Genomic DNA, 25,012 nt, shown 5'->3' with positions numbered 1-25,012 from the left:
GATACTACCCTCCAGGATCCAGGCTCTCGTCTTAGCCGTATTTTGGCCACGATGGAGCTGTGGGACCTGTGAAGACACTGCTTGAGGCTAGAGGTCCGTGGGCAAGAGGACCCAGATGGTAGCTGGAGAGCAGTGTGGCCCTGAGCAGTGGGTCTGGTCTGACCCCACTGAGGAGACAGCCCCAGTGGCCAGCATCCTGGACACAGAGAAGGTGTCCATCACAGCGGGCAGGCACCGCAACCTGGTGGACAACATCACCAGGCGGTGGCTGCTGGAGACCCAGAATAGGACCACCATGAGATGGGTTGGCTGAGACCTGCTGCTGGTCCAGGCAGTGACCTGTCCGCCAGCCTACCCCTTTTGCTGGGCCTGTGGTTGGCACTTGAGGTTCTTCTGGGGTGGGCTCTTAACACCTGTGTCAGTCAAAACATTTAAAGGTGATTTCCTCCCAAGGGGTGTCTAAAGTTTAACCCCAAAGACCAAACACATTAATATATATTTGCTATCCAGACACACTTTATTTTGAGGGACGGGGGAGCAGTGTGAACCCTGTGTAAGTTGGCCAAGGTCAGCTCTCCAGAGGAGGTGAGCCTCAGCAGCCACCCCCAGCAGCTGCTGGAGGACCAAGAACTGCCGGCCTCCACTGCAGTCCGTGCCTCACCACTCCTCAGGCCCAGGGCATGAAGTCCTGGACTTGAGATGCACGAGGATTCAGACAGGTTACAGTTTCTGGGAAGACTTGAGAGAAGTAGGTGAGAGGGCACATCTAGCCTGCTGCTACCCCTGCCCTGGGGCCACGACTGGTACCTCCCTCCTTTGTGTCCGTTGCAGGGAGATGCAGCCCTTCACTCCTGAAGGTCTCGAATCCTGGTCACCATGCACTTGTTGGGCTCTGCTCTCCCTACTTACTGTCGATCAGGGTTGTCCTTCCAGGTGACAGCTCCCTGACCTTCTGGTTGGGTGGAACAGGAGCTCTGGATGTGCTGTGGTGAGAAGAGCTGGGTCTGCTTGGGGAGAGGGCACAGGGTCATCAGCCCTCTGGCCACTGTGGCTGGGAGCTCTGTGTGGTTTGCATCTCCTGGCCCAGGCAGAGTCAGCCATCCATATTTCAGCCTGCCCTTTAGGTGCTGGCTGCCCGTTAGCGTTTGAGAACCACCATTGCAAAGTCTCCTGTGGGTGAGGAATATGGTCCCAGAAGCCGTCTGCTTACATTCTTGTGGATCAGGTCCCCCCAGCTGCTCTGTGTACCCTACTGCCCTTTAGGGCACACAGTCTGCATGCAGGCACATTTCAATGCTGTCATGGCGTGGCTATAGATGCTGGGACCCACAACATTCACCTGGGGGCTCCCTTCAGCCAGTGGGTGTCCCGACTTCATTTCCCCTCTGAGGAGGATGCTTCCTGAGCAACACCAGGCCCCTCTGACTTAGGCCAGCTCCCTGAGATGGTGATTCAAGTGCCGTGGCTTCTATGGGGAGCACCACAGGAAGGGCGTGGGGGCTGGCAATGATGTGGGCTCCCCTGAGCCTCGCTGTAGCCTGACCCACAGCTCCCAGGAGCAGCGTTCCACCTCAGAGGCTGTCCTCTCCAGAGACCGATCTGGGCTGATACGTGCCACATCAGGCAGCCATTGGCTGCAGGCTGCCTCTGGAGACAGGCAACTGACCCCCGGGCATCTCTGGATGAGGCAACTCTTATCAGCCAAGGGCAGTGCTCTAGAAGAGGGTGCATGCTAGTGTCCAGCATCTGGGGATGGACACACTGAACCCCAGTGGAGTTGAGTGGATGGTCAGCAGCGCCTGCTTTCACAGTGAGAATTCCATGGGCATAGTGGTGTGATGGGGCTAGCCCGAGTATACTCCCTCCATACCCCTAGGTAGAACCTAATGGGTGTCCTCTCAGGTTCATACTGGAAGTCACAAAGAAGAGAAGGAAATCCTTGGGGTGCAAATTAAGCAGGGCTTCAGAGTGGGGCTGATGTTTCCCCCAAGGAAGCTGCTGATCCTGGAACCTAAAGCCCTGGGTTCTAACAGATCCTCGGGAGCAGCAAGTGAGGACTTGGACCTGGATGCCTCTGCTTGTGATAACACTCCGAAACGTAGACTCCTAACCACTGGCATCTGGGGGTAGAAAGTGTGCTGGGTTCTCTCTGGGTCTGCTCCTTCAACCAGGCGTTTATAATCTCCGGGGGACCAAGAGTTGTCCTGGAAGCACACTCCTTAGAGGCCATTGGAGTCGGATACCCACCACTGCCTGAAAATAAGGAGCTCATCTCTGGGAGCTTCTCCCTACATGGTCTGGAGAGCCCTAGGCGGAGAAATTAAGTCAACAAAGACCCAGATTGGTTTTTGGCCTAGTATCTGAGATGAGCCTCTATAATCTTCTCTGGAGGACTTGCCCCCTGCCCAAACCTCACAGGATTCCAGAGGTAAAACTTGGGCTTTCAAATATGATCTCACAATCCAAAATTATAGGACACGTGGAAACAAGCAGAACTTGAAGGACTGGTGCTTTGGGTGCATTGGAAGTATTCAATAAAGAATGTATAGTGAGTATTTGTGAAATAAAGAAGATTTAGAATGTGAGAAGTAAGATTTTGTCCAAAAGAACTAAGGTTCATAAAGGAATTTAATAGAACTTTAAGAAGCAAAACATACAATGACAACATTCAAAAACTCAGTGGAAGCGAGGTGTGGTTGCACACACTTGTGATTCCCAGCTGGTCTGGAGGATTGCGATTCCCACGGCCAACCCGAGCAATTTAGCCAGACTCTGCTTAAACAATAGGTGGTCATAGTCAAAGAATTAGTGAATTGGAGGATAGATCTGAAGGAATTACTCAGAATTCACCCCAGGGAAAGAAGAGGGTGGAAAACATGGGTAAGAGGCAGAGGTCATATGACAAAACAGTCTAACATCTAATTGAAGGTCCAGTGGAAGATCCTGGAGGAAAGATGGAGAGATTTGCTTTTAATAAATAATAGCTGGGGGCTGAGGCTGGGGCTCAGCAGTAGAGCACTCTTCTTCCATGTGTGAGGCCCTGAGTTCGATCCTCAGCACCACATAAATAAAATAAAAAGGTATTATGTCCACCTAAAACTAAAATAATAATAATTATTATTATTATTATTAAATAAATAATAGCTGAGGCTGGATGCAATAGCGCATACCTGTAATCCCAATGGCTGGGGAGGCTGAGGTAGAGGATTGTGAGTTCAAAGCCAGCCTCAGCAAAAGCAAGCAACTCAGTGAGACCCTGGCTCTAAATAAAATACAAAATAGGACTGCGGATGTGGCTGCGTGGTTGAGTGCTCCTGAGTTCAATTCCTGGTTCTCAGCTCTACTGCTGAGCCACAACCCCAGCCCTATACATGAATGTTATTTTATTTTATTTTATTTTTTTAATGAGAGAGGGGGAGAGAGAGAGAATTTTTTTAATATTTATTTTATTTTATTTTTTTAGTTATCGGCAGACACAACATCTCTGTATGTGGTGCTGAGGATCAAACCCAGGCTGCACGCATGCCAGGCAAGCGCACTACTGCTTGAGCCACATCCCCAGCCCCAATGAATGTTATTTTAAAACAAACTTTGATTATTTTCAGTACTGGGGATTAAAGCCAGAGCCCGGCATACATGCTACGTATGCACTCTACCAATGAACCACATCCCTGACCCTAAAACAGACTTTTAACTTGAGGATCACTAAGGGTCTAAGAAACACCTCTCTCTAAAGAATAATCATGATGGGCTGGGGGTGTAGCTCAGTGGTAGAGCACTTGCCTAGCATGTGTGAGGCCCTGGGTTCAATCCTCAGACCACATAAAAAATAAATAATAAGTAATAAATAAAGGTATTGTGTTTACCACTAAAACAAAACAAAATTAAAACAAAAAAAGAATGGTTTTTTTTTTTGTGCTGAGGATGGAACCCCAGGCTTCAGGTATGGTAAGAATATGCTTTACCACTGAGTTACACGAACCCCCAATCCAGATGTATTTTTTTGTTATATGCCTTAGTCTACTCCTGCTGCTATAAAAAAATGCCACCGTCTCCATAATTTTTAAACAAGTATAAATTTACTTTTCACAGTTTTGGAGGCTGTGAAGTTCAAGGTTGAGATGCTGGCAGGTTCCGTGACTGGTGAGGACCTATTCTGTCAGTAGGGTCTTCTTGTGGCAGTCTCCTCGTGTGGCCGGAAGGGCTAGGGGCTGAGGACCGCTGTTTCCTCATGTGGAAAGGCAAGAAGAGCCTGGCTGTTCTCCTTCAGCCTTTCGTAAAGATGGCGGCCCCCAAGGTCGGCGCGATGACGTCACATTGCGCGACCACCTACTTCCTCATTTTCGTCCTGGGGGCGGGCCGACCGGAAGTTTGCGTTCCAGCTAGGCGGAAATGATGACAAGAAGGCGGGCTTATCCGCGCCATCTGAATCTACTGCGTGGCGCTGAGTCCTGCAATATCTATTATCGTTAGTAAATGGAGCTCTGAACTTAAAACCGCGCATGCGACACTTGCGCGCAAAATGATTATTTTTTCCACAAACGTAACATCTCCTGCTCAGACACAATCTGGCTAAAGAAATCCAATCGCTAGGAGGAAGGGGTTGTGAGCAAATATTTTCTATCAGGCTCTGTACAAAAGGCAAATTTGGACCATACGTCTCACATGTACTTTTTAATTCTTTAATAGTTTTAAATGGGATTACAGCATGAACTCTAACTCTCTGATCTTGTTCATTAGTTTGCTCAAAAACTGGAAAGAGGTGAAAACCAGTAGTATCCTCTCCCATTTCTTGAGCCTTCCTAATACCTTGCTGGACTGGGGTAAGAAAAGTCATCTTTAATTCAGCATACCTGTTAAATTCGGTCCTTCTAGAAGGTACTGGCTGAATTCGAATAGCTTGGGCAGGCGGTGTTAAACGCTGCCTATTAAAATTTCTCTCTAAGTCCTGATACTCAACGTCTGATTCTTCTTCCTCAGACTGTGAGCCGCGGTCAGACTCTGAACTATCACCATTTCGAATTTGGGTTTCTAAACCATGTGGTTGAGAAGAACCCTGAGCCCCTCTAGGAGTCTCTTCCGTATTTTCCTCTCTAGGAAGATCGTTTACCTCTTCCGGAGGGCTCTCTAAGATTAGGGATGTTTCTCCTGTATGATGCTGTTCTGTACAATCTGCCTGCGGGCTAGCCTGATCACATTCTAACCTTTGGCTTGGCCCCTAGCGCCTTTGTTTTTAAATGGCTTAAGGGAAAGGGAATTAACTTAGCCTCAGGCTGATTCTCCATTTGAATAGACTTAACAGCTCTTTGAATGCCTTTTAAAAGGTCCTCAGGGGGCCACGAACTTTGGCCCATATATTCAAAAAGACAAACTTCTAGGGCCCTCCAAGTTTTCTGTATATTTTCTATGCCTCCAGGTAGTTCATTAGAAAGACAGACTCTCTGTAACTTCCTTCCTAATTTCTCCCAAGTAAGTAAATTTGGAGACTCTTGGTCACAAAACCAAGGACAATATTCACCTACAATCTTTAAGAATTGTAATAACCGAGTTTTCTTTATGTGTTTTCCTTTCTGATTAATTATACTGTCTAAAATAGTCAGATACATTTCCTTATCCGTAGAAGTAGAATTTCCCATTTTAAGTAATTTAACGTCTCTTTCCTTCAATATCTCCAGGTACTTTTGTGACCCAATTGTCACCTCTTCCTTTATCTTTATTTTTATTCCTTATCTTCCTTTATCTTTATTTTTCCTTAGCTTTATAGCACGCTCCCACTCAATCTAACTAATCTAGAATGCCCCCCTCGTGGACGCCAATTCTACCACGCGGCCTGCGCAGTGGTTTCATTAATGAGGTTCTAGGCATAAAGTTAGTTAGAAGAGATCGAAATAAAACACACAGACCAGTTACCTTATTTATATTGCTAGGTCCGAGATGGCTCCCTTCTCTGGTTCCCTCCTCTAACCGCCCAGCAGGGCAGCAAGGATTACTCAGGGCTAGCAGGAGAGAGAGAGAGCGAACACGCCGGGGAGTAGCCTTTTATTGGGGAACAAGAGATTCAGGGGAGAATTCCATCCAATGAAGGTTGAGGGGGGGCTGCACTCCAAGGTCAGGGTCAGTGATTGGGTCCCCAGGGTCAGTGGTCAGGCACACCCCCACACGGATGGGCTCTCTCATCAGGAAAGGGCTGGGAAAGCTTCCACACAGCCAAAGCGCCTCAGGCCCTTAACGGGAGTCACCCAATCACGTGTCAGAATGGCTCCCCACAATCAGACAATGAGATTTTAGCATAAAGACTATTACCTGGGATAAAGTGCATTACTTCATAATTGTAAAGCAGTCAATTCACCAAGACTAAGTATTTACACACCTAAAACAGTGCTTCAAAATGCAGAAGTCAAAAAGTAATAGACTCAATAAGAAAGAAAACGACGGAGTCGATTTCAACACCCTTCCTTCAATAACTGATGGAACAGATAGACACACAGTCAGTCAGAACAGTCTTGAACAGTTTTGCTGCAGTCTTGTTCTTCACATGTAGAACAGTCCACCAGGGACAGCAGGGGTGGACTGTCAGGTCCTCCAGAACACAGCTAAGCTGGACCACATGCCAGACCAGAAGTCTCAGGAACTTTAAGATCCAGGTAGTTAGAGCAGGTTGTCTGACACAGTGGAATCAAATTAAAAACTAATAATTTTTTTTAAAAAAAATCTGGAAAATCCTCAAATATTTGGAAACTATATAGAATGCTTCTAAATAATTCATGTGTCAAGAAACAAACAAACAAAAAAGAAATGAAGAGCATTTCAAACTGAATGAAAATAAGACCACGGGGCTGGGGCTGGGGCTCAGTGGAAGAGCGCTTGCCTAGAATGGGTGAGGCCTGGTTCCATCCTCAGCACTACATAAAAATAAATAAAGTTATTAGAATATTTTTTTAAAAAAAAAGAAAAGAAAACCACAATCTACAAAGTTAGGTAACTAAGGCAGTGCTTAGAGAGACTTTGACACCTGCAAAATGAAGGAAGAAAAACTAGAAGAACAGTCTTGGCCTCCATCTTAAGAAACTGAAAAAAGAAGAGGAAGTGAAATTCCAAAGCCGGAAGAAATACCAGGATCACAGCAGGAACCGTGAAACAGGAAGCAGAAACCAATGGGAAAGTCAGGCGGCACAAAGGAGGTCTTGAGAGAAGATGGGTGACTCTGACCAACTCATCACAAACAATAAAGAGTGTTGGGAATGGGAGTGGTAACATTGCTATGTGTTCCTCAGGTGGTGAAAGATAAAAAGGATATTAAAAACAACTTTTGTGGGCTGGGGATGTGGCTCAAGCGGTAGCGCGCTTGCCTGGCATGCGTGCGGCCCGGGTTCGATCCTCAGCACCACATACCAACAAAGATGTTGTGTCCGCCGAGAACTAAAAATAAATATTAAAAATTCTCTCTCTCTCTCTCTTTCTTTCTCTCTCCTCTCTCACTCTCTCTATAAAAAAAAAAGACTTTTGTGATGGGTGCAGTGGCACATGTCTGTAATCCCAGTGGCTCCGGAGGCTGAGGCAGGAGGATCATTAATTCAAAGCTGGTCTTAGCAAAGTGAGGCACTAAGCAACTCAGTGAGACTCTGTCTATAAATAAAATACAAAATAGGAGGGGGCTGGGGATGTGGCTCAGTGGTTGAGCGCCCCTGAGTTCAATTCTGGTAGCACCCCCACCCCCCAAAAAACCCCACTAAGAACAACTTTTGTGCCAATAAATTTAATAACCTAGGTATAAGGGTTAGATTCTGGAAAGACCACCCAAGGGGAAACAGATAACCTGAATTGCTGTGTCTATCAAAGTTGAATATGTAGTTTAAAACCTTTCCCCACACACAAAACATGATGCAGAGGGGCTGGGCTGTGGCTCAGTGGTAGAGCGTTTGCCTGGCATGCATGAGGCACTGGGTTCCATCCTCAGCACCACATAAAAATAAACAAATGAAATAAAGGTATTCTGTCCATCTACAACTAGAAAAAAATTAAACATAGCAAAACATAATGCAGGCCCAGATGGTTTCTCTGGCAAATTCTTCCAAATATTGAGGGAAAAAATAATGTCAGTACTATACAAAACTCCAGGAAATTGAAGAGGAGAGCTCTTCCTGGACCAGATAAAAGGGCATCTGTGAGAAACCTATGGCTAACTTCATGTTCAATGGTACAAGACCAAACGCTTCCCCCAAGATCAGAGAAAACAGCATTATAGCGGAGGTTCTAGCCAGTGGCAAAAAATAAGAATAAATAAGGAATAAAAGGTATCTGTTTTGAAAAGGAAGGAGTAAAGCTGTCTTTATTTCATCAATGACATGATTTCTACATAGAAAATCTGATAGTCTCTATAAAATAGCTACTAGAAATATTAAGTTTAGCAAGTTTTGTGGGAGTCAAAATCAAAATATAAAAATCAATTATATTTCCATATTCTCATGATGAGCGGTCAGAAACAAATTTAAACCATCACTTAAAATAGCATCAAGAATAAAAAGTACTGAATAATTCTGATAAAAGACGTGCAAGACCTTGGCACTGAAGACTAAACAGTACGTAGGAGAAAGGGGACGCTGCATCGATGAGGAGAGCTCCTCACGGGCTGGAGACTCCGCTTTGTTGAGGTACAGTCTCCAAATTGAACTGTGGCTCCAGGGCAGTACAACGAAGATCACAGCAGGTCTTTCTTCTTTAGTGGGGGGTGTAGAAATTGGTAAGCTGATTTTTAAATCAACATGAAATGCAAAGGACCAAGAACACCCAAAACAACCTGGAAGAAGAGAATGAATTTAGGACCTTCCCCTGAGACTTGGAGACTTACCATGAATCTATAGTAATCAGCAGAGAGAAGAAGGTCAACAGAACCCAGAGACAGACCCAGGCACCGATTGCCACTGATTTTAAATAAAGGGACAGAGGTAATTTAGTGAAGTGAGAATGATCTTTCCAACAAACAGTGCTGGGACACTGGGAATCTGTTGTGGTTTGGATCTTAAACATCCCCAGAGCTCAGGTGCTGCAGGCTTGGTCCTAGCTGGGAGGTGGGGAACTCTGGGGGAGGGGTGTGGGGAGCCATTCTGACACGTGATTGGGTGACTCCCGTTAAGGGCCTGAGGCGCTTTGGCTCTGTCGAAGCTTTCCCGACCCTTTCCTGATGAGAGAGCCCATCCGTGTGGGGGTGTGCCTGACCACTGACCCCAGGGACCCAATCACTGACCCTGACCTTGGAGTGCAGCCCCCCCTCAACCTTCATTGGATGGAATTCTCCCCTGAATCTCTTGTTCCCCAATAAAGGGCTACTCCCAGGCGTGTTCGCTCTCTCTCTCTCCTGCTAGCCCTGAGTAATCCTCGCTGCCCTGCTGGGCGGTTAGAGGAGGGAACCAGAGAGGTGAGCCGTCTCGGACCTAGCAATATAAATAAGGTAACTGGTCTGTGTGTTTTATTTCGATCTCTTCTAACTAACTTTATGCCTAGAACCTCATTAATGAAACCACTGCGCAGGCCGCGTGGTAGAATTGGCGTCCACGAGGGGGGCATTCTAGATTAGTTAGATTGAGTGGGAGCGCGCTATAAAGATAAGGAAAAAAATAAAGATAAAGGAAGATAAGGAATGAAAATAAAGATAAAGGAAGAGGTGACAATTGGGTCACAAAAGTACCTGGAGATATTGAAGGAAAGAGACGTTAAATTACTTAAAATGGGAAATTCTACTTCTACGGATAAGGAAATGTATCTGACTATTTTAGACAGTATAATTAATCAGAAAGGAAAACAGATAAAGAAAACTCAGTTATTACAATTTTTAAAGATTGTAGGTGAATATTGTCCTTGGTTTTGTGACCAAGAGTCTCCAAATTTACTTACTTGGGAGAAATTAGGAAGGAAGTTACAGAGAGTCTGTCTTTCTAATGAACTACCTGGAGGCATAGAAAATATACAGAAAACTTGGAGGGCCCTAGAAGTTTGTCTTTTTGAATATATGGGCCAAAGTTCGTGGCCCCCTGAAGACCTTTTAAAAGGCATTCAAAGAGCTGTTAAGTCTATTCAAATGGAAAATCAGCCTGAGGCTAAGTTAATTCCCTTTCCCTTGAGCCGTTTAAAAACAAAGGCGCTAGGGGCCAAGCCAAAGGTTAGAATGTGATCAGGCTAGCCCGCAGGCAGATTGTACAGAACAGCATCATACAGGAGAAACATCCCTAATCTTAGAGAGCCCTCCGGAAGAGGTAAACGATCTTCCTAGAGAGGAAAATACGGAAGAGACTCCTAGAGGGGCTCAGGGTTCTTCTCAACCACATGGTTTAGAAACCCAAATTCGAAATGGTGATAGTTCAGAGTCTGACCGCGGCTCACAGTCTGAGGAAGAAGAATCAGACGTTGAAATTCAAGACTTAGAGAGAAATTTTAATAGGCTGCGTTTAACACCGCCTGCCCAAGCTATTCGAATTCAGCCAGTACCTTCTAGAAGGACCGAATTTAACAGGTATGCTGAATTAAAGATGACTTTTCTTACCCCAGTCCAGCAAGGTATTAAGAAGGCTCAAGAAATGGGAGAGGAGGGCTGGGGATGTGGCTCAGCGGTACCGCGCTCGCCTGGCATGCGTTCGGCCCGGGTTCGATCCTCAGCACCACATACCAACAAAGATGTTGTGTCCGCCGAGAACTAAAAAATAATAAATATTAAAAAAAAAAATTCTAAAAAAAAAAAAAAAAAGAAATGGGAGAGGATACTACTGGTTTTCACCTCTTTCCAGTTTTTGAGCAAACTAATGAACAAGATCAGAGAGTTAGAGTTCATGCTGTAACCCCATTTAAAACTATTAAAGAATTAAAAAATGCATGTGAGACGTATGGTCCAAATTCGCCTTTTGTACAGAGTCTGATAGAAAATATTTGCTCACAACCCCTTCCTCCTAGTGATTGGATTTCTTTAGCCAGATGTTGTCTGAGCGGGAGATGTTACGTTTGTGGAAAAAATAATCATTTTGCCCGCGAATGTCGCATGCGCAATTTTAAGTTCAGAGCTCCATTTACTAACGATAATAGATATTGCAGGACTCAGCGCCACGCGGTAGATTCAGATGGCGCGGACGAGCCCGCCTTCTTGTCATCATTTCCGCCTAGCTGGAACGCAAACTTCCGGTCGGCCCGCCCCCAGGAGGAAAATGAGGAAGTAGGTGGTCGCGCAATGTGACGTCATCGCGCTGACATGGGGGCCGCCATCTTTAATTTTACCGGAGCGGAACAAACAGTTTCCGTACAAACCCCTAATGATTTTCAAGGCTTTTAAGAGAGATTAATTGGCTAAAGCCATCCTTAAAACTAACTACTTCTAAATTAAGTCCTTTATTTCAGATATTACAAGGAAATCCTTCTCCAACCTCTCCACGTCAGCTAACCCTGGAGGCCAAAACAACTCTAAGGAAAGTAGAAATTACAATTAAAAATGCATAGCTTACTAGAATAGATCCTAAAGAAATAGTGTATTTATTAATATTTCCCACTGAGCATACCCCAACAGGAGCCATATGGCAAAGATTAGGAGTTATTGAGTGGATTTATTTATCCCACTCCCCTCAAAAAACATTAATTCCTTTTCATGATTCTATAGCTCAATTAGTAATTAAAGATAGAACTAGGATATTACAGTTAATTGGATCTGTGCCTGATATTATAATTATTCCATTTTCTGTTCAACAGACTAATTGGCTTTTTCAAACTTCTAGCTCATGGCAGATAGCCTTTGCAGATTTTCCTGGACAGATAGATAGCCATTATCCTCGTGATAAGATTGTACAATTTGCATCATTAACGTCACTTATCTTTCCAAAAATTGTACGTTCTTATCCAATAGAGGAAGCTTTATCAGTGTTCACGGATGGTTCCAACTCCGGTAAGGCAGGTTTCTTCAGCCGTGTTCACACAGAGGTAATACAAACTTCTTATACTTCTGCCCAAAGAGCAGAGCTTCAAGCTCTGATTTGTGCCTTAGATTGCTTTTCAAATGAGCCTATTAATATCTATTCTGACAGCTTATATGCAGTCGGAGTTACCAAAAATATTGAAACCTCAGTTATTGGGTTTACTTCATCACAGGAGTTATTTGAATTATTTCATAATTTACAAAAGACAGTGCTAATGCGAAAGTGCCCATGTTTCATAGGACATATCCGTGCCCATACTAATCTTCCTGGACCTCTAGTTTCAGGTAATGACAAAATTGATAAGTTAGTAGCTTTTTGTCAACAGATGTCTTCGTATGACTGTGCACTAGCTTCCCATTCCTTACATCATCAAAATGCTTCTAGCTTACGTAAAAAATTTAATATTACTAGAGAACAAGCTCGTCAGATTGTAAGCCAATGCCCTAAGTGTGTTATTCACACTCCATCCCTGCCATCAGGGGTAAATCCCCGTGGATTAAAACCAAATCAGATATGGCAAATGGATGTAACTCATATTCCTCAATTTGGTAAGCAATGTTATGTGCATGTCATAGTGGACACTTATTCTAGATTTATTTTTGCCATAGCATGTACTAAGGAAAATACTCAACATGTAATTTCTCATTGCTTAGCAGCTTTTTCTGTTTTAGGGTGCCCTGTGCAGATTAAAACAGATAATGCTCCAGCTTACGTAAGCTCTTCTTTTCAACAATTTTGCCAAGAGTTTAAAATTAATCATAAAACAGGAATTCCTTATAACCCCCAAGGTCAAGCCATTGTGGAACGAGCTCATTTATCTATTAAGCTTCAATTACAAAAATTAAAAGGGGGGAATAAGATTGTGACTCCCCCAAATAGCCTTAATCATGCCTTATTTGTTTTAAATTTTCTGAACTGTGACGCAGAAGGTCACACTGCTGCTGAGAGGCAAATTTCTCCCTCAGTAACAGGCCCCTTAGGCAGAGTTCTGTGGAAAGATTTACAGACTGGTCAGTGGAAGGGTCCGGACCCGGTAATAATGTGGGGAAAAGGCCATGCTTGTATCTTCCCAGAAGGTGCTTTCCGTCCTATTTGGGTGCCTGAACGTGCTATCAGACATGGAAGAGATAGAACCCAGATTCAAGCGACTGAGGATCGACCTGGAGGAGCCACTACCCAGACGGAGGAGATATCGGAAAAAGATGAAGAAAGACCAGATTGAACCAGCCGAAAAGCTGATTTCGTGGAAAGATGTGAAAAAGCTAACAACCCAGGCTTCCCGAATACTTCGACACCTAGGAAAGAGCAGGACCCCAGTCTTGATGGTAACGACAGTAATTGCCCTACTGGGCTGTCAGGTAAAAGGGAATCAAGTAGACACTTATTGGACATATTTCCCAGATCCACCCCTGGTACACCCAGCTGTGTGGACTGGAGAATCTATTCCAGTATTTACTAATGACTCATTCATGATGGGAGGATTTACAGATACTCATATTACTCCCAATCATGTGACTAGATTTAATTATTCCGGCTACAGTGCCCAATTACCTTTGTGTTGGTCACATGATAAACATGCTGGCTGTCTGAAAGTATCATTTGAAGAAAAGACAGCGATTGGTAAACCTAGACTGACAAATAATTCTATTTATGGGGACTTAAAACCTAATACTAGATCAGTAATTAAGATGGGACTTTCCCATAACAAACCAGTCATTTCTGCAAAACCTCCACCAATACCCCACTGTCCAAATAGTTCTATAATTGAGATCGGCACCTTTCCTAAATGAATGGATTGTGTAAATACCTTTCCTGTACAACATAAGGTTTCTAAAGCTAGTGGGTATATTTTAGACTGGTCTCCAAAAATTCATAAGAGACAATTACGAAGAAATTCTGCTATGACACCTGCTGGATTTGTTAGTAATATTTTGACTTATAGTGAAGGAGGTGTTCAAAGAGTTATTTGGTGTTTAATTGCTGCCTCAGAGTATTTACATTTTACAGATAAACCTTTACCAAAATTTGTCGGTAAGAACTGTAAAGAGGGATCTTGCTATGGCTTAAGAGCCTGTGTCCAATCTCCTTATGTTTTAATTATTGGAAATATAAAAGTTAAGTGGATAGATGACAGATTTTGTTACTTGTAATAAGTGCAACCTAACCAATTGTATTACTAGGTATAATGGAGAAAAAGGAGTGCTAATACTTCATCAGCCCTCTTTTGTTTTATTACCTGCTAATATTTCAGAACCATGGTATGCTGATGCTGGTTTACAAGTCTTGCAGCAAATTCATGCCCAGCTAACAAGACCTAAACGTGCTATTGGAGTCATAATTGTTGGTGTCTTAGCACTGGTCTCTTTTATTGCCTCAACTGTCTCTGCATCTCTGACATTGTCTCAGAATATTCAGCATGCAAAAATTTTTAATAATTTAGCTCAAAATACTTCCAAGGCTCTGCGTAATCAAGTAAATATTGATGAAAAGATTGAGACTAAATTAAACGCCTTAGAGGCGACTGTTATAAACATAGGTAATGAACTTTCAGCCTTAAAATTTAAGGAAAGGCTTAAATGCCATGCTAATTATAAGTATGTATGTGTTACAGCTGCCAAGTACAATGCTTCTCTCTGGGATTGGGAGAAGGTTAAAAACCATTTATTAGGTATTTGGCAAAATAGTAATAATAGCTTGGATATTCTGGAACTTCATCACCATATCCAAGACATTCAAAATAATAGAGCTGATTTTTCAGATCCTTCTTCTTTGGCTAACCAAATATTGAAGGAGTTAAATGGATTCAACCCTGGAAATATTCTTAAACTTGGGGCTGGGGATGTGGCTCAAGCGGTAGCGCGCTCGCCTGGCATGCGTGCGGCCCGGGTTCGATCCTCAGCACCACATACCAACAAAGATGTTGTGTCCGCCGAGAACTAAAAAATAAAAATATTAAAAATTCTCTCTCTCTCTCCTCTCTCTTTAAAAAAAAAAAAAAAGAAATATTCTTAAACACTCCGCTTGGTACATTATTGGATTATTCTCTTTGCTGTTAATTCTCTTTTGTATTGTAACTATAGGATGGCGATTCTTCCAATCAAGAATCCAGGAACTCCAGAGAGTGAACTGCCGCCTCATTGTTAAGAAAAGAAAGGGGGATTATGTGGGAAGCCATTCTGACACGTGATTGGGTGACTCCCGTTAAGGGCCTGAGGCGCTTTGGCTGTGTCGGAGTTATCCCGGCCCTTTCCTGATGAGAGAGCCCATCCGTGTGGGGGTGTGCCTGACCACTGACCCTGGGGACCCAATCACTGACCCTGACCTTGGAGTGCAGCCCCCCCTCAACCTTCATTGGATGGAATTCTCCCCTGAATCTCTTGTTCCCCAATAAAGGGCTACTCCCAGGCGTGTTCGCTCTCTCTCTCTCCTGCTAGCCCTGAGTAATCCTCGCTGCCCTGCTGGGCGGCTAGAGGTGGGAACCAGGGAGGCGAGCCGTCTCGGACCTAGCAATATAAATAAGGTAACTGGTCTGTGTGTTTTATTTCGATCTCTTCTAACTAACTTTATGCCTAGAACCTCATTAATGAAACCACTGCACAGGCCGCGTGGTAGAGAGGGGCCTGGCAGGAGGAAGTGGATCAGGGGGCCATGCCCTGGAAGCATGCAACTCGCCCCTGGCCCCTTTCCCTCACCCACTGTCTGCCTCCTGGCTGCCATGTGCACTCCTGGCCGTGATGGCCTGCCTTGTCACAGGCCCACAGCCACGGGCCCACAGACCACGCACTGAAGCCTTTGACACCATGGGCCAAAATCAATCATTCCTCCTTTCAGTGGATTTTCCCAGAGTGACGGAACACCAGCACAATATCTACACGCAAACTGGGAACCTCCCGTCATATGCAACACCATCTCAGAATGTCACAACCAGAACGTACACCTAGGAAGCATTTAGAGAAGAACATAGAAAAATGCTTATGTTTCTTCCTTTAGGCAAAGATTTCTGAGATATAGCACTGAAAGTGTTGTTCATGGAGGAGAATACTGATGAATTTATGCTCTTCAAAAATACTCTGTGAAGCCCAGTGTGTTGGCGCACACCTGTGATCCCAGCTACTGGGGAGCTTGAGGCAGGAGGATCACAAGTTCGAGTCCAGCCTGGGCAACTTGATGAGACCCTGTTTCAAAACGAAATATCAAAAAGGGATGGGGGTGCGGCTCAGTGGGAGAGCACTTGCCCAGCACGCAAGGCCTTGAGAGGAAAATAAACAAACAAATAATTTTAAAAGTATACTGTTAATAAAATAAAAAGATAAACTACAGACTGGGGAAAATACTAAAAAACCACATAACAGATGAATTAATTGTATCAAAAACATACAAAGAACTTGCAGTGCTGACATTGATCTCCTCAATGTCAGCCAGACCTCATCTTCTAGATCAAACCCAATCATTTTTATTTATATCGACTCTCTTTTTGCCCCCATCCACCCTCATGTGGTTTTGTGGGATTCTTGGATCTTGGCTTTGGTGACTTAGAACCTAATTAATCTCATACTTAATCACTTCACCCACAAAATTGTGAAGTACATGTACCCCTAATTTTAAATTGCTTTGAATTGTAAACAGAGTTTTGGACATACGGCAGAAGAGCCCCATGTTGAGGAGCTCAACTCGGGAGGGCCGTTCTGGAGGTCAGAGCTGCCTGCTCCCCGGCTTGAGGTGTTTCCTAGCCCAGGGCCTGGGACCCAAAGTGGACAAAAGCTGATTCCAAATGCATTTGGCTGTTTTGACAATGACTCTTTAAACACTTAATATTCTTCTCTGCCTTCTAAATGGTCTTCAGAAAGAGGAGTGTGGTTAAAAAACACCAAGTGAGGAATTACTTGGAACAGATTTTTTTAAATAGACTTTTTAAACAATTTTGATTTTTATTGTTTTATTGCTGCATTATAATCATAGAGAATGGAGGGATTAATAGTGACATACCCAGACGTGCATAGGACAATCTGGTCACTCTCGTGCCCCAACACCTCCCCCTCCCTCCTCCCACTTTGCCCTGCTTCTCTCCCTGTTGTTATCTTTTTAGATGAGTGAATGAATCTCACTCTTATGTGTGATTACACTTAATCACACATAAGAGTGGGATTCATTGTGAAAACACCATATCACACAGCTATTCCACTCCTTGGTATTTATCTAAGAAGACTATTTTAAAGGGCAGGGAGTAGAATCGCCCCTTTCATTCTAACCAGAAGTAATGGTTGCCTGTATTTACACCTGATGGAGAAATCATTAAAGAAGAATAGGTAATTGAAAGTATCAGAAATGCGCTCCAGTTCTTAGCCTGAAGCTAAGTTTTAGGGAAATTGGAGATTGAACCCAGGGGTGCTTAACTACTAAGCCACATCCCCAGCCCTTTTTATCTTTTATTTTGAGACAAGGTCTTACTTAGCTGCTTAGGGCCTTGTTATGTTGCTGAGGCTGGCTTTGAACTCCTGCCTCAGCCTCCTGAGCTGCTGGGATTACAGGTGTGCACTACTGTGCCCGGATGACTTTTTTTTTTTTTTAAGAAAGTGGGAAGTGGGTAAGATAAGTGAACTTCAGAAAATCTCATGCTATTCCTGTGGAGAATACCAAGAAAGTGTGTTCTGTCCATGGCTAACTACAACACAGGTCATTTCATATTTGTCTGGAGTGTCTTTCTGTAAGATAAGAATAAACAATAAGGAATTACTGAAAAAAATTAACTTAAAAACAACCCCTAGGGTCCCAGTGTTTTCACAAATAGTTCTCTCCCCTGAAGAAATCTTACAAACACGCACAAGATGTGCCCACACTCGCCACATTCTTGGATACGGGGTAGCGTTGGAACAAGCCCACAAGCCGCAGTTACTTCCAACAGAGGAGCTATTCACACACGGGAACAGGCAGAAGTCAAGGTGAAAAGATCAAATATCAGGTAACAGGCATCAGACTCCTGGACAGAGGGGGTCTGATCAGACATGGCAAGGCCTGCGTGTTTTCCACAGGGGGAGGTTTGGATCCTCTCGGGACTTTGTTAATAATCATGTTAAAATGTGAGAGTAACCTTTAAAAGAACGGAAATACAGCATGTCCATCCTGGCGGGAAGCGGGCTGGCTGAGGAGAGTGTAACAAAGGGGTCATTTACAGAGTCGTGGGCAGGGAGGGCAGCCCCCCTGACCTGCCAGCGCTGGAAATCACCGTATCACGCGGATCCTGCCTGAAACCACCATCCCGGCTAGGAAGGGTTCCGCTTCTCTCCTCTGGAGCTCAGGGCATTTTATCTGCATTTGTTTGGTTCTGTAAAGGCCCCAGGTGACAAGTTAATATCACAAATTTTATTGTCCAAACAGTGGACTCTGGTCAGGAAGTGGGCGGTGCCTAGAAGCCCCAGCGCCTGGGGCCTGGTGCTGAGGCTCACAGCTGGGGGCAGGGTTGTCCCAGGCCTGGGTCAGGCAGGCAGCTCTTCAGTGCTAGGAGCTAAGGAGTCAGACACAGGCTTTGCCTCCAGAGCCATGGCTGGCAGTCCCCTGAGTGACGCTGGGCCCAGCGGTCCGCTGAGGCCTGCTAAGTTGTACCCACTGCAGCAGGAGGCTTCTTGTGCCAAGTTCATCTCAGGAGGGGAGCCCCACCCCCATGGCTGGCCTGGTGGCTCACTGCAGCCTGAGTCCCTACTGGTCCCTAGGTCCTTCCTCCCCAGCAGCACAGTGGCTCCTCCTTTTCCTCCCTAGGCCTTGGCAGAGTCGTCCCACAGCCCCACAGCCCCACAGCCCCAGGGGAACTAAGTTCCAACAAGCAGCGGAGACCAATGGGTGGGTGACGCGGGTGTGGGGGATTCTGGTCTCAGGGAAGGGGCTGTCAGCTTGTCCCTGGAGAAGACATACCTCTAACGAAGGGTGCACAGAGTTCCTAGAGAGAAGGAGGGACTCGACTCAGGACCAGAGTGTTCTTGGCAGATGTGGTGGAAAAGCACACACCAGGCAGAGGCACAGACAGAGGTTCATTTAGGAAAGTAGATACCTATTCAAGGGAGAATGAGGGCCATCTTAAGACACACCTTTGGGCCTGGCACACTGGTGCACACCTGTAATCCCAGCAGCTCAGGAGGCTGAGGCAAGAGGATCACAAAGCCGGCCTCAGCAACTTAATGAAGCCCTAAGCCACTTAGTGAAACCCTGTCTCTAAATTTTAAAAAATAAATAAATAAATAAATAAACAAAATGGGCTAGAGAAGTGGCTCAGTGGCTAAGCACCTCTGGGTCCAATCCCTGGTACCAAAACTTCAAAACTAAAACAAACAAACTAAAACAAGACATCCTCGGGCCATGTCCAGAGGGACAGACAGCAAGCCCGGGGGCAAGACTGGGGTGGAGCCAGGGTGGGGCTCCATGGTTTTCTCCAGTTTTCCTGAGCCCTCGAATTGCCCCCAGAGGCAGACCCAGGGCCAGGCCCCAGGGGTCGCCTGTTCAGGTGCCCTCTGCTTTCGGTGATGAATGGGCACTTTCAGACTCAGTGCCTCCCTTGATTCCCAAGGGCCTCTTTCCAGCTCAGGCGCCCCGGAGGGCCTGTGGGCTGCAGGCCCAGGGCACCCCTGTTCTGGGAGCGGGTGTCCTAGAGGCAGCTGTCTGTGCTCCAAGGAGCAGCGGGAAGCCCCAGCCCAGGCCTGAACTGCAGGCACCTGGAAGGGAGAGCCCATCACTGCGAGGCGGCTTCCTGCTCGGTTCTCTGGGAATAGGAGGCATGTTGAAATCCTGTTTGGAAGACGGGTCAGTCTGAGTGTTCTCCACCCAGCTGCTTCAACTCATGAGTAAAAGACAAAACCAAAGCTCCAACTGCTAATAGTTGGTAGATTCTGAAAATCAATTTAAAATTTTAAATCAACAAATAAATAAAAAGAATGAAGCATTTATCCTGCTTTCCCTGTACACCCTGGGCCTCTGGTAACCAGGGGTGGGACAGGGACAGTTCTCTTCACAGGGAGGTACAGAGTGGGAGGGTCAGGTGTCCTGCAGACACAGCCACATGCTGCCCTGACATGGCCCTGACCGACACCCTACAGGCTGATTCCACAGCTCTGTTCTCACACATTCCAGAAGCTTCGGGGCAGTCAGACCCCTACCCCAGGCCAGCATGGTCCCCAGTATGAGGGATGCTCCATGGAAGGGACAGAGCTGCCCAAAGATTGCCAGTCTGTAAGTGGTGGGTGTAGAGGACACCCCTCCCCATCCCAGAAGATGCATCCACAGTCCCCTGCTCCCCACCCTGTCTGGGCAGGGCTTCTCTCTGATTGGAAGGGACTGGGCTGTGGGCTGGTGGAGATGCCGGTTGGCCAGGGTGGCTGGTCATGCTCCTGCTGCCCCTCATCCCCAGCTCCCCATAAGAGCTGAGACTCTACCCCTCCCTGACTGGGGTGCACCAGCCATTGGCCAGCCTGACCAGAGCCCTCCTGCCTTGGAGACTGGCTCAGAGCCAGGCTGGGGACAGCGACCAGGCACTGGAGTGGCTGCAGGAGCCGCCTCTGAGGGGCACCATCGTGTCACCAACGTCCTTCGTGTGGACCCCTGCTTCGCGGCTCTGTGATCATGTATTTTGGTCATGGCCCACTGACAATCTTGAAGCAGATGGGAGTCCATTCTGAGACTTTCCAGCAGGTGGCGGCAGAGGGTCTCCTGCCAACAATGTTGGCATTCACTGGTTTCCCAGCAGGAAAAAGAGGGTGTTGTGCTTGGGCTTGGGGGTGGTGGCAGCCCCAGGGGGCTCCTGAGGGGAAAGCATGGTGGGCCTGTCATCAGCTGGCCCAAGTTGGAGCACAGCTGACTAGTGACCCTTAAAGGACATCATCAAACAGGGCATGGTGGTCTGCAAACTTACCTCAAGTCTGGATCTCTAATCTCCAAAACAGCCAGAGGTGGGAGATTTTAGGAAACCTACCAAAACACAGATTCTTCCAATTGGGGATTTTTAAAACATTAAATGTCTATCCTGGTTACATTGTAACATACTCAGAAGAGCCGTGTGTGTCAGTAGTGCCCCATGCGGGGCAGGTGCTCCACCACTGAGCTGCATCCTGTATTTTGTTTTTACCTTTTTGGATGTGGTCAGACCAGGTGACACACACCCATCTCAGCCAGCGCGGGTGGACTGTACCCCTGAGAGCACTGAGAACCAAGCCTGAAACAGTGGGAGGGTCAGTGACCTCTGCGCCACACATGCAGCCCCAGAAGCAGCCACGTTGGCCTCTCGTGCCCAGCGTCCCCTGCGGGGTGTCAGGAAGCTGTCCTCGGGAACCAGACAGTCCCCACGAGACTGTCAGCTATGAATCTGTTTTAAATAAGAAAAATGATAATGTGACTAAAGCCAGGATGCTGCGTCCCTCCCCTGACTCAGGCAGTGGCAAGGCCCTACTGAGGTGGATGGCGCCAGGTGTCCATCCTCTGGAGGAGCGCAGTATGTTTCTGGGAATGGGCTGGTTGGTTTCTGTATTCCTTTAATAAGTCTAGTTGCGACTTCTCATGTGACCATTAAGTATGAAGGAAAAAACGTGACTTTCCCGATTAATGCAACTACTTCTAAAGAATGAATCTGTTTGCTCTAAATGATTCAGCTGTGGAGCGTAAATTGTTAATGTTTAATGAAAAACTCCATGTATTCCTGTCAAGGAAGTTTTTTTATTTTTTTTAAAAGAGAGAGAGAGAGAGAGAATTTTTCAATATTTATTTTTTAGTTTTTGGCAGACACAACATCTTTTGGTTTTTTTTGTATGTGGTGCTGAGGATTGAACTGGAGCCGCACGCGTGCCAGGCGAGCATCCTACTGCTTGAGCCACATCTCCAGCCCCAAGGAAGTTTTTGAGAAATTAAATTAAAATCTACAGAAGAAAAATTAATGTTAAGACAGATTAGTGCTTAGTACTGGGCAAATTGTTCTTGTTCCTGTGCACAATGGTTTGTGCTCTTACTCTTGTTTGATTAAAATTAATAACAAGTTAACCACTTGCTGTAACCATGGCACCGGTTCCAGTCAGTAAGTCAAGAGAGAATAGTCAAGGTATAGGCCAATAGTTGGGACATTTCTAACTATTATTAAAAGTTAACTAAACAGAAACAGCTCAAAGCAAAATGCAAACTGAAAGTAAAAATGCTTGCTTATGCATAAGCCAAGATACATTCTTCTATTTTAATTGTAGCTACGTAATATTTTGTTTCTTTGAATAATGATTCCTGTTTTGTAACCACAAAGTACTGTGAGCCTGCCAAAATGAAAAGTATGTATGATTAACTTCACAAGTAGAGATGGGGATTGGGCACCTTCACTCTGTGTCTGTGTTGGTTCTCCGTCGCCTTTCGCCATCTCTCGCCCACTCCTCGCCATCCGTTCGTCTCCTGAGACCCCCTGTTGGAGCTGGACTCCGACACCAGGAATATCCTGTGTGTGAGTGACAGCCTGGCCTGTACGTGCACGTGAAAGGCCAGGACGCCTCAGAAGCTTGTGCTCAGTGGGCTCAGCCCCGGCCTCTCCTGCAGGTGCCTTGGCTCGTCCACTCATTGCTTTGCTAAAATCCTCTTGCTGATCTGTGGGGATATGAATTTAAAAGGTTTCTCTGTGAATATTGCTGGAGAGTGTGTGGAGATCCGTGTGCTCTCAGGGGTGTCCAACAGCACAGAAGCTGCTCTGTGGGCTGCGCCTGTGCTCTGCTCAGCCTTTGGTGAGGTGATCCATCTAGGATTCAGAAAACCACCAAACAACTGCACACATGGAAGGAGGGAAGGGCTTTGCATTTGGTAGAAATCATAGCAGAATTCAATAACGCAAAGCCACAAAGCCATCAGCTATACAGATCACTAGTGCTTATTATTTAGAGGGTGCACTGTAAGAACTCCAAATCAACATTATGGCAGGTGGGTAGAGCTCATGATGTGGTGTGAGGCTGTTCACCAACACTGTTCCATCCGGGGTTGGCCAGTGGGGTGTGAGGAGAAGTGCTTACCTGGCACCTCCCACAGCACATGTGTGCCTCCCTCAGCCAGGAAGAACCACAGTGTCCCCAACCCCATCAGCAGGTCCTGAAAGAAGACACGTGCCTCCCAGCCCTCTGTGCGACTGAGCGAGGACAAGCGGTGGTTCCTGGCCCCCGGGTGCTGGGTGCTTCTGTACCCAGGCTGTCCAGGGAGAGAGGATCAAGGCCCGAAGCAGGGAACTGTTCAGCCATGCCCGTGTGGCGTGATGTGGAGGCCCTCGCCTGTTGTTAGGGGTGAGCAGGACGGCTTCCACCCAGTGCAGAACGTTGGGCAGGACGTGCCCGAGACAACTGGACCCAGAGGGTGTGCTTAATGGATCTGTGCCCCCAAGGAGAGGGTAGAAACACTCAGTGAGGCCTGTGTTGCTGTGGGCGCACTGGCCGGGTGCTAGTGGAGAGAGCTGTGCTCCACTGCAGCAGGCAGCTGTGGTGACGCACCTGGAGGCGCGAAGAGGCACACTCTGTAGTGGCTGTGTTGTGTTATTTTAAATATCCAGTCTCCAACAGAAAGTTCAAAGTCAAGCAAAGAAACAAGAACGCTTGTTCAGATGTAGGAGAAAAGGAATAAGCTGAAGCTTCCCTGAGGAAGCCCAGACATTGGACTTACTAGACAAAGACTTTGGCTCTTCTTGTATCTGTTCAAAGAACTGAAGAAAGCAACATCTACAGAGCTAAGGGAAGGCAGGGGAACAGGAGCCCAGCTGACAAGGACATCCAGGTAGAGCAGAAGTCAGGAAAAGGCAAGGGGGGCTGCTGAAGCCTCTGGCAGGTGAAGAAAAGTGGCCACACGCCCACATGCGATGTCACTAAAAAAGAAAAAAAAAAAAAAGATGAGACTCTGCCACATGATATAACCCGGGTGGATCTTGAGGACATTTGCAGAGTAAAACCGGTCTCAAAAGACAGCATGATTGTCCTACAGAGGGGCAGAGGGTGGTGGGACTGCCAGGGACAGAAGGTGGAGTGGCAGGTGCAATGTCCGTCTGGGAAGGTGGGAGCCTCATGGGGAGGAGGTGGAGGTGGCGGGGGGCTCATCGCAGTGCACTTGAGGACCTGTAAGAAGCTCTAGAGTTGAGATTACAACCACTGATATGAAGAATCCACTCAGGGGCTCGACAGCAGATTGGAGCAGGTAGAAGAAAGAATCTTGAAGACTGGTCCACAGGCCAGGTCCCCAGATGCCCCTGCTTTCTCTCAGTATCCAGATGGAAAATCACAGAGTGCCTCCACCACACTGTGGCTGGGCAGCTGCAGGTGTTTTCCAGCAGGTTTGAGACCTTTGGGGACCTTGAATTTTCACAGGCTCTGCAAAAGGAATCTAGGTTGTTGCCAAAACCCTGGTCCTGAGCCAGATTCCTTAAGCCCTCACATAAATGCCATACCCGGACCCTTTGCCATGGACATCGTGGTGGAACACCATTTCCCTCTTGCTCTCGTTGGAAGTAGAACCTGCAATACCCTGTAAGTTCAGTTCCCTAACAAATACTATGGGCTGGTCACTTGGTGTTTGGTGCTTCTTTCTTTGGAATCCCAACTGGCCCCGGTAGGAGACGGTTTGGAATACCCCCAACAGGAGTCTTCTGCTGCGACTTTTGGGACAACTTCTGCTCTGGGTTTGGCAGAATGAAACACTGAGATTACTCAATATGAGAAAGAGAAAAGGAAAAGTTGAAGAAGTGCATAGGGCCTTTCCAGGAAGCCCGCGGGCTCCTGGAGGACTCCCCACAGAAGACAGAGCGGAGGAGGGAGACTCTTTGAAGTAACAAATACCCCAAAATGTCTCATTTGATGGAAAATATTAATATACACATCCAAGCTCAAAATAAAATAGACTAACTCTAAATAAAATGAACTCAAAGAAATCCACAGCTGGTCATATCTTAATCAAACCATTGAAGGCCAAACACACAGGGAGAACTTAAAAACATATATTCATTTTTTAGTTGTAGGTGGACACAATATCTTTATTTTCTTTTATGTGGTGCTGAGGATCGAACCCAGTGCCTCACGCATGCAGGCGAGCGC

The 25,012-nt window shown here is 46.1% G+C and overlaps 1 protein-coding gene across 1 annotated transcript in view; it reads left to right on the top strand.

The window, feature by feature from the left end:
• Nucleotides 1-115: 115 nt before the first annotated feature.
• Nucleotides 116-25,012, top strand: part of EPPK1 (epiplakin 1) — a gene marked incomplete at both ends in the record, with an annotated part of 78,393 nt that continues 53,496 nt past the window's right edge. The window contains one exon of the mRNA XM_081266387.1: nucleotides 116-304. Within this exon, the coding sequence (XP_081122513.1) occupies nucleotides 116-304 (189 nt within the window). The remainder of the gene's footprint in view (nucleotides 305-25,012) is intronic.

This window comes from Spermophilus citellus (genome assembly GCF_964194105.1).
Source record: "Spermophilus citellus genome assembly, chromosome: 14".
Lineage (NCBI taxonomy): Eukaryota > Metazoa > Chordata > Mammalia > Rodentia > Sciuridae > Spermophilus > Spermophilus citellus.
This window is presented reverse-complemented; position numbering and strand designations above follow the sequence as displayed.